Source organism: Eriocheir sinensis, chromosome 11, assembly GCF_024679095.1.
Source record: "Eriocheir sinensis breed Jianghai 21 chromosome 11, ASM2467909v1, whole genome shotgun sequence".
In the NCBI taxonomy this organism is placed as follows: domain Eukaryota; kingdom Metazoa; phylum Arthropoda; class Malacostraca; order Decapoda; family Varunidae; genus Eriocheir; species Eriocheir sinensis.
In genome coordinates, this window is record NC_066519.1 from 14,292,268 (window position 1) to 14,307,768 (window position 15,501).

Sequence of the window (15,501 nt, forward strand, 5' to 3'; positions counted from 1 at the left end):
AGAAGCAAAACAGTTCACTCATATCTGAGAAGCGTGTGGCTCAAAATAAACTATTCCACAGTCGACATCGGCATTGATAAAACCATTGAGTTTGTGATGAGATTTGTTTGAATCTAGCGGACAAAATTCTAGCTAATGAAATAGATAATCGTGAAATATTTGATGATTTCTGGAAGGAGAGATATAAGTTAATTATTCTTTGACGTCATTTTTACCACAATTATTTTTTCTGTAAACACTTCTTCAACTGTCTCGCCATTGATAACATGAACAGATTTAGACACACAAATGGCAACTGAGATGTGACTGTGTTGATGATGCTTGGATTAATTTCTGCAAGGAAGCGCGGGACAAAAGATTGGATACACACACACACACACACACACACACACACACACACACACACACACACACACACACACACAAAAGCTGGGTTAGAGAAACTGATTATAAAACACATTATTTTCACCGCAATCAACACACTCCATGTTTATGTACAAAGGCAAGACGAGAGCAGTAATACATAATGTTGATATGGCAAAGCAATATTACAACGCTGTTAGAGGGATGGGAGGGAGGCGGAGGCTGTGGTGTCGGGCTCTGTGGCTCAGGGTTGGGGGGTGGGGGCTGGAAGGGGCATAGGGTCACATTCTTAAACATTTGGTCGGCCAAGCACACATTTGACAAGGCTTTCCTGGGCGTAGTGGGCATTCTATGGGTAGCCTTGTAACCCTAGTGGTAGTTTGACAAAGCCTCTGTAACATGAACGTGAAGAAAGCGCTCATGAGAACCCGATCCATCTCTTTTTAGGCCTTTGTAAATAGTTGAAGTGGAAGGGGGATATCGTAGGAGTGGTGGGCATTTCCATGGGTAGTTTCATGACCCTGGTGGTAGTTAAACAAAGCCTCTACACCATGAACTTCAAAAATCCCTCATGAGAACTTGATTAATCTCCTTTTCAGGCCTTTGTAAATAGTTGAAGTGGAAGGGGGATATCGTAGGAGTGGTGGGCATTTCCATGGGTAGTTTCATGACCCTGGTGGTAGTTAAACAAAGCCTCTACACCATGAGCTTCAAAAATCCCTCATGAGAACTTGATTAATCTCCTTTTTAGCCTTTGGAAAGAGCTGATGTTAGGGGCGGAGTCGTCTTGGGAAAAACCACCCCTACACCTACCTGTGAGGCGCCCCGCAGCACGTGGATCTGTGGGTGGGGCTGGGCCAGGTGCTGCTGCTGTAGGTGGGGCTGCGTCATGTGCTGTGGGACTTGTGGGGGCTGCTGTGGGTGCTGGTGGTGGTGGTGGGCGTTGAGGTGCTGCTGATGTTGCTGCTGTTGTTGGTGCTGTTGCTGTAATTGTTGTTGTTGCTGTTGTTGCATTTGCTGTTGTTGTTGTAGGTGCTGTTGTTGCTGCTGCATTTGCTGTTGTTGCTGATGTTGTAGGTGCTGTTGTTGCTGTTGCTGCATTTGTTGTTGTTGCTGTTGTTGCATGTGGTGCTGTTGCTGCATGTGCTGTTGCTGCTGAGCCGTCATTTGTTGTTGTTGTTGAATCATCTGCGGGGCGTGCTGGGGAACGGCTGGGGGGCTGCAAGCTTCAGGGGGAGCCGGCAATGGGGGCTGTGGGGGGGAGGCAGGGGGTGAGAGGTGGCATTAGTGTTGTCTCGACTTACGACACCTGACACTCGACTTACGACACCTGACACTCGACTTATGACATCTGACACTCGACTTACGACAGCAGACACTCGACTTATGACACCTGACACTCGACTTACGACAGCTGACACTCGACTTACGACACCTGACACTCGACTTATGACATCTGACACTCGACTTACGACACCTGACACTCGACTTACGACACCTGACACTCGACTTACGACAGCTGACACTCGACTTATAACATCTGACACTCGACTTACGACAGCTGACACTCGACTTACGACACCTGACACTCGACTTGCGACATCTGACACTCGACTTGCGACATCTGACACTCGACTTACGACACCTGACACTCGACTTACGACACCTGACACTCGACTTATGACACCTGACACTCGACTTACGACACCTGACACTCGACTTAAGACACCTGACACTCGACTTACGACACCTGACACTCGACTTACGACACCTGACACTCGACTTACGACACCTGACACTCGACTTACGACACCTGACACTCGACTTACGACACCTGACTCTCGACTTGCAACACACACACACACACACACACACACACACACACACACACACACACACACACACACACACACACACACACACACACACACACACACACACACATTTAACCTTTTTCTTTCTCTCTTCCCTCTTTCCTAATCAGATATAGTCTAAGGGAGCACTGATTATATAAACACTAAGAGAGAAAACATCTATAACAGAACCTGAAACACACTCAAGTCAAATGATCACTAGACACATACATAGAAAAAAATAACAACAACTTAATATATAGCAAGTAACTAGAGGATATTTATTTACACAATTTACATCATCCATGCTGTTAGGAAAAGAATGATGAAGTTAGGTTAATTAAAGTGTCATTAATATTAGTGTGTGTGCGACGTCCAGTAGACTCACACACACACACACACACACATGGGAAATCAGTCTTATGTGAGTTTGATTTACTATTATTATTATTATTATTATTATTATTATTATTGGGAAGCTTATAATAATAGCAACAAAACCAGTAGAAGCAACAGAAGTAGAGATAGCACATTCTACAATGGAAGCAATAATAGTAATAATGATAAAAATGATGATAACAATAACAGTAATGATTTAGAATGGCCACGATCACAACACCAACACAGCTTTAGGCATACATTACACGTGCTTAGTTTATCTGTTTAGAGGCGATGAGACAAGCGGAAAACAATCACTCTTAACCGCCGAGAAATAATTAGAAGACAAACATAATTTTATCACATCCAAAGAGGCCATTAAAGGCTCGTTACAGGGAGAACATTAATATTTGAGATAGAATAAAGCCAACACTAATTAGGCCCCAGTAATTAGTTAGAGAGAGAGAGAGAGAGAGAGAGAGAGAGAGAGAGAGAGAGAGAGAGAGAGAGAGAGGATGAATAGACAGACATAAACAGACAAAAAACGTCGAAATAAGAAAGAAAAAGGGAATAAAGAAAACGAAAACAAGAAAATGGGAAAATAAAAAAGGAATAAAGAAAACGAGGACAAGAAAATGGGAAAACAATAAGAAAGACAAAGGGAATAAAGAAAACGAGAGCAAGAAAATGGGAAATTAAGAAAGAAAAAGGGGAATAAAGAAAACGAGGACAAGAAAATGGGAAATTAAGAAAGAAAAAAGGGAATAAAGAAAACGAGAGCAAGTGGGGCATACTTAAGGAAAATGGGAAGTCGTAAAAACGTAAGATGAGGGAGAGAAAGAGAAGAAGAAAAAGAGACTCGTGGTTTCTGCCTAAGCATCTCTTCGCTGTGATGAGACTCAGGACGCGAGACAGCAAGACGCCATCACTATCATTTCCTTCCTCCTCCTCCTCTTCCTACCCCTTCTCCTTCTCTTTTGATATCTTCCTTTTTCATTTCCTCTTTGTTTTGATGATCTTCTTTCTTTCGTATATTTCTCTACTCTCCATTTTCAATTTCTTTCTTCTCCTCTACCTCCTATTTCTCCTCTTCTTCTTTCTTCTCTTTTTATACTTCCTCTTTCATTTTCTCTTCGTTTTCATCGCCTTCTTCTTCTTTCGTATATTCCTCCATTTTCCATTTCTTTCTCCTTTTCCACCTCCTCCTCCTTTCCTGTTTTCTCCCTACCACTTTCGTTTCCTTGTTTTCCTTTCCTTAATCTATTCCTTCACTTCCTATTTGTTTCTCCTCGCCCACCTCCCCTTTTTCCTCTTTTTTTTTTTTAACACCTCCATTTCCTTGCCCTCTTTGCTCTTCTAGTGTTCCTCTCTCTTCTGTTCCTCCACTTGCCAATCCTACTTCTCTTTCTCTTCCTTTCAAATATCCACTTCTGTTTTCGTGTTTCTCTCTCCTCTATTCCTCCACTTCCCAATCCTCTCTTTCCTTTTCTTTCTCCTTTCAAACATCGACTTCTGTTCTAGTGTTTCTCTTTTCTCCTCCACTTACCAATCCTACTTCTCTTCCTCCTCCTTTCAAACATCGACTTCTGTTCTAGTGTTTCTCTTTTCTCCTCCACTTACCAATCCTACTTCTCTTTCTCCTCCTCTCAAACATCGACTTCTGTTCTAGTGTTCCTCTCTCGTCTATTCATCCACTTACCAATCCTACTTCTCTTCCTCCTCCTCTCAAACATCGACTTCTGTTCACATCGTATTCCTCTCTCTTCCCAATCTTCTTTCTCCTCTCCTTCCTCCTCTCAAACATCGACTTCAGTTTTTGTGTTCCTCTCTCCTTTGTTCCTCCACTTCCCAATCCTCGCTCTCCTCTTCCCGCTCCTCCATATTTCCCGGCAAACTCTTCTTGGACTCAAAGCATTACGGGCTCGAGGCGGAGTGGGCTTAACGCAAAATATAAATGTAATGGAAACCTGAGCCGAACGATTAGCAGAACGAGTATAATACGTTACCGGGAGCAGAGTTACGCGAGCTCTTTATTCATATGGGTTCTGGGTACACCGACGCGCGTACTAGCTGCGTTTATTTATTTGGGAGTTTGTTAAGGGAAGGTAAAATGAGAAGGAGAAGCCAGGGAGGGTAAGGTTTGAGGGTGGATTAAGGGAAAGGGAGATGAAAAGCAGGTTGATGTGATCTGAAGAAGGAAACAACAGGAAGGAAGGAGAAAAAAACAAAAACAAGGGTAAGATTTGAATGTGGGTTAAGGGAAAAGGAGATGAAAAGCAGGTTGATGTGATATGAAGGAGAAAGAAAAAAAAACAGATACACGATGAAGATGGAAAGAAATGTAGGTAGAGGAAAACAAACCCAATAAAGAAGAGAAAAAAACAAAAACAAAAGAAGGTAGATAAAGTAAGATTAGTGAGACGAAGGAAAAAGTAACGCAGATATAAAGAAAGAAAAACAAAACCAGGAATACGATTAAGATGCAAAGAAATGGAGGAGGAGGAGGAAAACAGACCCATTAAAGGAGAAAAACAAAAGAAGGTAGAGACAGTGGGATTAACAAAATGAAGGGAAAAGCAACGCTATTAAAAGAAAGAAAAGAAAGAAAAACAAAACAAGTAAGATTAAGATGCAAAGAAATAGAGGAGGAAAAAAATAGACCCATTAAAGGAGAGAAGAAACAAATGAAGGTAGATAAAGAATGAAATCAGCGAGATGAAGGGAAAGGTGACGCCAGCAAATAGATTCCGATTCTAATAATTTAATTCTCAGTAGGTTTGTAAATTCCTCTAAATCGTAAAAATATACGTTGGGAGTCAAATATTCTGTTCAATGCGGCTCCGTGTGGAAGATAGGTCAATTTTGGGTGGAAGAGGTCAGTTTCGCATGGATATTCCCTTTGTAATCATTTAATTCTATACAAGGTTGTGAAATCCTCTAAAAACATCAAAATATACGTTGGAAGTCAAATATTCTGTTCTATGTGGCCCCGTGTGGAAGATAGGTCAATTTTGGATGGAAGAGAGGTCAAATTCACACGGATATTCCCTTTGTAATCATTTCATTGTATACGGGGTTGTAAAATCCTCTAAAACATCAAAATATACGTTGGGAATCAAATATTCTCTTGTCTGCGGCCCCGCGTGGAATCGGATTATGGCAACTGAATCGTAAAGGGCTTCCAACTATTAACCGTCATTGCCATAATTAACATAACTATTGTAGGCCCGCTACCCTCATCGGCGGCATTGTGATAATTTCCATGATACAATTCCCATCCGCGCGCTCGAAGTACCCCAATTGCTCGTAAACTCTGGATTCCGTGTATTTGTTTCGTTGGTGTATGTCCCCCTTCTTTAGGTGATAATTTTCATGATACAATTCCCATCGGCGTGCTCGAAGTTCCCAATTGCTCGTAAACTCTCGATTCCGTGTATTTGTTTAGTTAGTATATGTCCACCTTCTTTAGCCTTATGGGGAGAGCAAGCAGGGTGTTGATGGTGAAGCTGGTGGTAACTTAGGCACCAGCAAGTAACTAACGACTCGGAGGATTGAGTTTATTTATTTCAGGGCGTGTCTTCCCACCCTAACATTTTCCTTCCTTCTCTTCGCTGGCAAAAGGAGGATAACATACGGTTCTCTAGTCTCCTGACCTCTCATGACCCCGAGATTATTTGCTTCCTTCCTTGATCTCTTAGCTAGCGAAAGGGAGGATAACATACGGTTCTCTAGTCTCCTGACCTCTCATGACCCCGAGATTATTTGCTTCCTTCCTTGATCTCTTAGCTAGCGAAAGGGAGGATAACATAAGGTTCTCTAGTCTCCTGACCTCTCATGACCCCGAGATTATTTGCTTCCTTCCTTTTCCTTCCTTGATCTCTTAGCTAGCGAAAGGGAGGATAACATAAGGTTCTCTAGTCTCCTGACCTCTCATGACCCCGAGATTATTTGCTTCCTTCATTTTCCTTCCCTGATCTCAGCTAGCGAAAGGGAGGATTACATAATGTCATTCAGTCGCCCCTGTCCTCCATTGACCCCTAAGAAGGTATTAAGTTCTCTCTAAATCAAGGCTCTATTATTTTACAAGTGATGGGGAACTAATCTATTTCTGGTGTCTTTATAAACCCTAACATTTTCTTTCCTCTATCTATTCGCCGGTAAAAGGGAGGATTACATAAGGTTCTTTAATCTCCTGCCCTTCCACGACCCCAACACTTCTTGCTAGCCTCATCTTTTCACCCGCAAAAGAGAGAATTACTTAACGTTCTCTAGTCTCCTGTCCTCCCCTGACCCCTACACTGCTTGCTTGCCTCATCTTACTTACTTACTTACTTACTTACTTACTTTACTTACTTAAAAAATCTTTTCACCGGCAGAGGCTCGGGGATTAAGTTGCCTCGCCGTGTCCTCCCAAAACCCCAACACTTCTTGCTTGCCTTATCTATTCACCGGCAAAAAGGAGGATTACTTAACGTTCACTAGTCTCCTGTCCTCCCACGACCCCTACCTTACTTGCCTGCCTCATCTTTTCACCCGCTAAAGAGAGAATTACTTAACGTTCACTAGTCTCCTGTCCTCCCACGACCCCTACCTTACTTGCCTGCCTCATCTTTTCACCGGCAGAGGCTCGGGGACTAAGTTTCCTCGCCGTGCCCTCCCATAACCCCAACTCTTCTTGCTTGCTTCATCTATTCACCGGCAAAAGGGAAAATTACTTAACGTTCTCTAGTCTCCTGTCCTCCCCTGACCCCTACACTGCTTGCCTGCCTCACCTTTTCACCGGCAGAGGCTCGGGGATTAAGTTTCCTCGCCGTGTCCTCCCAAAACTCCAACTCTTCTTGCTTGCTTCATCTATTCACCGGCATCTAGTCTCCTGTCCTCCCCTGACCCCTACACTGCTTGCCTGCCTCATCTTTTCACCGGCAGAGGCTCGGGTATTAAGTTTCCTCGCTGAGTCCTCCCATAACCCCCACACTATTTGCTCGCGCCTCGACGGGAGATTGAAAATGCACCCCGCCAAGGCGAGGCTCGAGTTGCTGCCCTCATTGATTTTCCCGTCGGTCGCTGCTCCTCTTCCCTCCTGCAGTTCTTGCGGCCGCCACCCCACCGACACCCTACCGCCACTGAGGCCACACTCCCAGCCCATGCATAAAGATGAGTGGGAGAGTTACACGTCCCTGGCAAAAACATATTTACGACGGCCAAGGTTAAGAAAAAGCAAAACAAACCAAAGAATACGAGTGAGACAGTTATACGTCCAGGGCGATACGAGTGAGGGAGTTACAGGCCCCGGCACAAACATATTGACGACGACCAAGGTTAAGAAAAAGCAAAACAAACCAAAGAATACGAGAGACAGTTATACGTCCCGGGCAATACGAGAGAGGGAGTTACGGGCCCCGGCACAGACATATTGACGACGACGAAGGTTTAACATTTGAACATTTATAAACGTAAGGGATCCGCATAAAGCTCACTGGCCTATACCTGGCAGCCTCTGTCTACCTTCCGCGAGTGGCAGTGCAGCACCTATCATCCGCCTCCCCAAGCTATCTAATCACTTGAATGCATTAATCTTGCCACATTCAGCTGCTACACGGCCACCCAGCCTATTCCACTCGTCAACTACCCTGTATTCCACCTACTACTTCCTACCAAATCTTGTCATCCATAAACTTATCTAACCTCTTTTTGAACACATTTAAACTACAGCTGTATACTACCTCCCCTGGCAATGCATTCCAGAAATCTACCACCCTAATAGGTAAGATGGAAAAAACTAAATAAACCAACAGATACGAGAAGAGTTACGTAACATAAGGAGCCGAAACATATTTACGTTAGCCAAGATTAAGATTAAAAAGCAAAACAAACCCAAAAATACAAGTGGTAGAGTTACACAACCTTCGAGTCACAAACATATTGACGACGAAGGTTAAGATCGAAAAAGCAAAAGAAAACAACAGATATGAGAGGAAGAGTTACGCGACATCAGGAGCCCAAACATACTTACGTCAGCCAAGATTAAGATTAAAAAGCAAAACAAACCCCCAAAATACAAGTGGTAGAGTTACACAACATCCGAGTCACAAACACTGACGACGAAGGTTAAGATAGAAAAACAAACAAACCAATCCTAACCAAGACAAATCAGCAAGATAGTGTTACATGTCTGAGCCACAAAACTTACGACGGCCAATGTTTTAAGATAAGAGAAACACAACAAACCCAAACAAGACAACACGCCGAGATAGATGTTAGAGAGTTTCACGCCTGGAGCACGACAAACACGACGACGCCCAAAGTTTTAAGCTGAAAGAAAGAAACGAAGACAAGCCAGCGAATCCAGGCAGACAGGACGCAGGACAGGAGTGGAGTGTTGGAGGGAGCAAAACTTCGACAGAAAACGCTCGCAACCAATATCAGTACAGAGCTTTACGACGGCCAGTGTTGAAAAGGCAAAGACAGAAGCAAAGGAAGGTAGGAACAAGGTGCGAGGGAGTGGAGGTAGGAGGAAAACAGCAATAAAAAAGGAAAACATAAGAAGAATTAGTTTGACGGGGGGAGAAGTAACAACAACAAGACAGATAAAAACAGACTGGATTAAAGTGTAAATAAATGGAGGTAAGAGAAAAACAGTAATAGAGGAAGAAAACTAAAGAAAAAAAACAAGACACTGTGGGATTAGTGAGACAAGGAGAAAAGAAACGCAAATAAAAGAAAAAGAAAAACAAAACAAAACAAAACAGGTAGGAACGGTACAAGGGAATGGAGGGAAGAAGGAAGGAAACAAAAGAAGGTAGAGAAAGAAAACAACGAAAAACAGATAAGATTAAGGTGCAAAGAAAGAAAAGGAAGAAAACAAAGAGAAAAAGGATTAGAAAAAGGATTACAAAAGCGGAAGGTGAGGGAGAGGAGAGAAGGGGAAAAGGAACACTAAAAAAGAACACCAGCAAAGTAACTCCCATCCCTTCCTCGAGTTCTTCTTTCGCCGTGTCAAATCTTCGAGCCGGGACTGTCACGCACCTTACTTTACCCCATCTCTCACTCGGGACAGAACACTCGACGGATTTATCGCCCTCATTTCACGCGAGAGCCAATTACCGCGTGAGGAGCTCTGGACGTTAATGAAGGACCCTGAAGTACCCTATCCTCGAGACCCCAAATACACTAATGGTTATCTTCTTATGTCTTGATTTTTCGTGTGGTGTTCGTATTCGAGTCTCACTTACTATGGATCGCCCCTTACTTATCTTCTCATTAGATGTAGGAGATGAAACGTAACACACACATTTAATAATCAGTTTCGTGGACCACTAATTCTTATCTAGTTTTCTTGTTTTCTTGGTTTTCGAGTGGCACTCTAATATATCTCTTCATTAGGTTTGAAAGGAGGTGAAATACAACACACATTTAATAATCAGTTTCGTGGACCACTAATTCTTATCTAGTTTTCTTGTTTCCTCCGTTTTCGAGTGGCACTTAATATGGAACGCCTCTAACATATCTCTTCATTAGTTTTGGAAGGAGGTGAAATACAACACACATTTAATGATCAGTTTCGTGGACCACTAATTCTTATCTAGTTTTCTTATTTTCTTGGTTTTCGAGTGGCACTTAATATGGAACGCCTCTTACATATCTCTTTATTAGGTATAGAAGGAGGTGAAATGCTACACACATTTTATAATCAGTTTCGTGGACCACTAATTTTTATCTAGTTTCCGTGTTTTCTTCGTTTTCGAGTCGCATTTAATATGGAACGCCTCTTACATATCTCTTCATTAGGTATAGAAGGAGGTGAAATGCAACACACATTTAATAATCAGTTTCGTGGACCACTAATTTTTATCTAGTTTCCGTGTTTTCTTCGTTTTCGAGTCGCATTTAATATGGAACGCCTCTTACATATCTCTTCATTAGGTATAGAAGGAGGTGAAATACAACACACACATTTAATAATCAGTGACGTGAACCCCAACTCTGTTTTTTATATTTTCGTTTACTCTTAAATTTCGAACCGCAGTGGAGGTGAATCGTCCCTCAAGTGTCTCCTTATGTAGGTATGAAAGGAGACGTAATATGGACTGCCTCTTACTTATCTTCTCATTAGGTATAGAAGGAGGTGAAATACAACACTCACATTTAATAATCAGTTACGTGGACCTCTACTCTGTTTTTATTTTCGTTTACTCTTAATTTTCGAACCGCAGTGAAGGTGAATCGTCCCTCAAGTGTCTCCTTATGTAGGGGCGAAAGAAGACGTAATGCTACACTCACATAAAGAATCAGCTACGTGGATTACTAATGATTATCTATTTTATGTGTACTCTTCATATTCAAACAGCAGTGAAGGTATAACGTCCCTCAAGTGTCTCTTTATGTATATATGAAAGGAGGTCAAACACTACACTCACATCTAATAATCAGCTACGTGGTCTACCAATGATCGTCTGGTTTCGTATATTCTTCATTCTCAAACCGCTCTCCCTCCCTCCTTCCCTCAAACACCTTCTCACTTCGTACATATGGAAGATAAAACACGACTCACACATCTAATAATTAAATGAGTGGAATACTACTGATAATCTGTTCTTCGTATATTCTTCATTTTCAAACCGCTTTCCCTTCCTCCCTCCCTCAAACTCTTTCTCACTTCGTACATATGGAAGATAAAACACGACTCACACATCTAATAATTAAATGAGTGGAATACTACTGATAATCTGTTCTTCGTATATTCTTTATTTTCAAACTGCTCTCCCTTCCTCCCTCCCTCAAACTCTTTCTCACTTCGTAAATATGGAAGATAAAACACGACTCACACATCTAATAATTAAATGAGTGGAATACTACTGATAATCTGTTCTTCGTATATTCTTCATTTTCAAACCGCTCTCCCTTCCTCCCTCCCTCAAACTCTTTCTCACTTCGTAAATATGGAAGATGTAACAAGACTCACACTTCTAATAATCGAGTGAATGGACTACAATGAACATCTGTTTTCATGTATTCTTCGTATTTTCTAATTTGGTATATAAGAAAGTGTGTACACCAAACAATATATAATAATCAGTTTCGTGGACTGCTAATGATTATCTGTTTTTCATGTTTTCTTCATTTCTGAGCCTCACCGAAGATAGACCGCCCCTCAACTATCTCCTCATTACGTGGGTTGGAAGGTTGGATACGACACACACATCTAATATCTGTTACGTAGACTAAACAGGTACAAAAATAAGAGCAGGCGAGGAGACTGTGGTGAGGTTGTTACTAAAGCTACGTTCTGAGGATGAGAAAAACACTACTACACATAAAGTTAGAAAGCAAAGACGAAGACAGAAACTACTCAGACTGTAATGTTAGTTTTGGGGTTAGACAAAACTTGACTACATCGATTATACAAGAAAGCAAAGGCGATAAAATTCTAGGACTGTTATGTTACTAGTTTTGAGGTTAGACAAAACTACATCGATTATACAAGAAAGCAAAGACGAGAGGAACAAATACTAAGACTGTTATGTTAGTTTTGGGGTTAGACAAAACTACATCGAGTATACAAGAAAACAAAGGCGAGAAAATACTAAAATGTTATGTTAGTAATTTTGAGGTTAGACAAAACACTACTAAAACGATGATACAGGAAGCGAAAGCGAGATATTTTAGTTGTAAAGAGGAAAATTACTGATACTGTTATGTTAGTGTTTCTGGGGTTAGTCAAATCACAACTACATCGATCTATACAGAAAGCGAAGGCGAAATATTTACCCATTAGAAAAAGCACTATGTTACGTTAGTAGTTTTGGGGTTTAGACACAAAATACTACTACATTGACTACACAGAAAGCGAAGAGAACTAGTTAGCTACACGTAGACACACTAAAAGACTATGTTACTATTAATATTACTACTTCAAAGGTTAAAATACAGCTGGGAGTCACTGGTCAGCATTATGGGGCCTTCTACTTACCCCCCCCAAAAAAAAAGAGACCAGGTTTTTGAGACTGGGGTGAACAAAAGACTGAGTAAAAATGTATTCTAGGGGGAGGATTGAAAAAGAGTTTGCGTTTCCAATTTACAAGATTTTTAGACACTTACTACGACACACAACATGCAGCCCACAGAGGAGGAGGAGGAGGCGGAGCGATGGAAGGAAAAAGGACACCAGGGAGAGGAAAGACAGAAGGCAAAGAGGAAATTAAAAGGCGAGGGAAGAAGAGATTGAAGGAAGAGGAGGAGATGAAACGAAGGGGAAAACGTAAAAAAAGAGCAAGATAAGACAATGGGATGGAGGAGGAGGAGGAGGAAAAAACGGAAGGGGAGACAAGGGATAAGAAAGCAAGGAGGAGAAGATGAAGAGAGATGTATGATAAGGAGGGAGATAATGATGATGATAATGATAATGATGATGAGAAGGAGGAGGGTGTCTATAAGGAGGCAGAAAGGAAAAGAAGGGAAAGGAGGGAGAAAATGATGAAAAATGAGGATTGAGTGGAGGAGAAGAAAGACGAGGAAGAGAAAAATGACGACGAGGAAGACGAAAAAGAGGACTGACGAAGAAGATAAGAAAGAGGAAGAGAAAAATGACGGCGAGGAAGACGAAAAAGAGGACTGACGAAGAAGATAAGAAAGAGGAAGAGAAAAATGACGACGAGGAAGACGAAAAAGAGGACTGACGAAGAAGATAAGAAAGAGGAAGAGAAAAATGACGGCGAGGAAGACGAAAAAGAGGACTGACGAAGAAGATAAGAAAGAGGAAGAGAAAAATGACGGCGAGGAAGACGAAAAAGAGGACTGACGAAGAAGATAAGAAAGAGGAAGAGAAAAATGACGACGAGGAAGACGAAAAGAGGACTGACGAAGAAGATAAGCAAGAGGAACAGAAACAAGACGGCGAGGAACACGACAATGAGGACTGACGAAGAAGATAAGAAAGAGGAAGAGAAAAATGACGGCGAGGAAGACGAAAAAGAGGACTGACGAAGAAGATAAGAAAGAGGAAGAGAAAAATGACGACGAGGAAGACGAAAAAGAGGACTGACGAAGAAGATAAGAAAGAGGAAGAGAAAAATGACGACGAGGAAGACGAAAAAGAGGACTGACGAAGAAGATAAGAAAGAGGAAGAGAAAAATGACGACGAGGAAGACAAAAAGGAGGAGGACTGACAAAAAAATTAGAAAGAGGAGGAAGAGAAAGAGAAGCAGATGAAGGAGTAGAAGAATCAAGAGAAACAACAACAACAGATAAGAAAGAACTAGCAACACACACACAAACACACACACACACACACAAATAACAACTAAGAGAAAGATAAAAGAGTGACGAGGGAGAAAAGAGTAAGAAAACGCCAAAAATAGAAGGAAAAGGAAAGAAAAAGGACACACACACACACACACACACACACACACACACACACGCACACGCACACACACACGCAACAACGACTAAGAGAAAGAAAAACACCAAAAAATAGAAGGAAAAGGAAAGGAAAACACAAAGTACAGCTGAACACAACACAGTACAAGAAAGAGACTGAAGAAAAGATACCAGAGACAGAAAGAAGAAAGACACCAAGATTAGAAGGAAAGGCAAAGCAAAGTCCAGCTGATCACAACAAACAACAACAGCAACACACACACATAGACACGAGACAGGCCGAGGAGGAGAGGGGACGAATCTTAACATCACTTACTGGCGGAGTCGCGGGTGGGGGCGGGTAATGGGCGGGGTCTGTGAGTTCAGGGGGCGGGGCTGGGAAGTCTCCGCCCACTGATAGGGACTCGGGCTCGGGCGGGGCGGGTTCAGTCTGCCCTCCTGCGTGTCCTGCCCCAGCCTGCTCGTCCTGCCAGGGAAGGACGCTCACTCTGTACCATCCTGCGTGACTCTTAGGTGTGTGTGTGTGAGTGTATGTGTGTGTGTGTGTGTTTTGTGGGGGGATCGTTGTGGGTAGTATTTGTTGTTGATATGTTTGTTTGTGTGTGTGTGTGTGTGTGTGTGTGTTTTATGGGGCATTGTTGTCGTATATCTTATTTGCGATGTGTTTTGTGGTCATAAATTAGCTTTCTCTATCTTTTTCTTCATCTATTTGTCTACTTATCTACCTATTTATCTATCTACCAAATTGTGCGTACGTGTGTGTGTATGTGTGTGTATTCTGTCTTCCACAAACTCAATAGATGTATGTTTTTTTTTAATCGCCTCTGAAGTTCGTGTGCGTGTGTGTGTGTGTGTGTGTGTGTGTGTGTGTGTGTGTGTGTGTGTGTGTGTGTGTGTGTGTGTGTGTCCTCAGGCTGATTCAGAACCCCCCAAAACGTACTCTCGCATAGCACTCCTTTTTCCCTCTCAGCCACATAGCCAGTGACAGCCGAAGGGAGTTAAAGGGGAGGGACGGTGGATAGGGGGGCACCGGGAGAGGCAGAGAGCTGAGTGCTGAAGGAGGCGGCAGGGGAATGGGACGGGGGCACAGAGAGGCAGAGAGGCCGAGTGGTAAAGGTTGGCTCAGGACTCAGGACCTCCCCGCCGGCAGCCCAGAAACGGGAAAAGTAGAGGGTCTGAATCTTTCCATAGAGAAGTACTTTTAATTTGCCCTCCCCGGCTAATGAACTGGAGTCTTTGCAGAGCGCCGGGCTGAAAAAAGTTTGTAACCTTGACTCATTCTCGCTTTGACTGTGAATGGTAAGATACGGTGAATGGAGTTTCGTAGTAGCATAGGAAAAATAAAATAAAATACGATGAATGAAGTTTCGTAGCAACGTAGGAAAGCTACAACGAACAGAAAAAAACGTAATTCATCCTCGCTTTGACCATGAATGTTGAAATACGTTGAATGAAGTCTCCTAGTAACGTAAGAAAGATACAGCGAATGAAAATTAAGGACGTAAAAAAGGTGGGTACTTCGTAGAAATG

General features: G+C 42.4%; 1 protein-coding gene across 1 annotated transcript in view; it reads right to left on the reverse strand.

Annotated features, from left to right (window-relative positions):
* LOC126997144 (protein tincar-like) overlaps nt 1-15,501 on the reverse strand; it is a 115,560-nt gene that overhangs the window by 11,185 nt on the left and 88,874 nt on the right. The window contains exons 14-15 of the mRNA XM_050858196.1: nt 14,288-14,437; nt 1,177-1,614 (exon numbers count right to left, since the gene is read on the reverse strand). Coding sequence (XP_050714153.1) covers nt 1,177-1,614; nt 14,288-14,437 — 588 coding nt within the window. The remainder of the gene's footprint in view (nt 1-1,176; nt 1,615-14,287; nt 14,438-15,501) is intronic.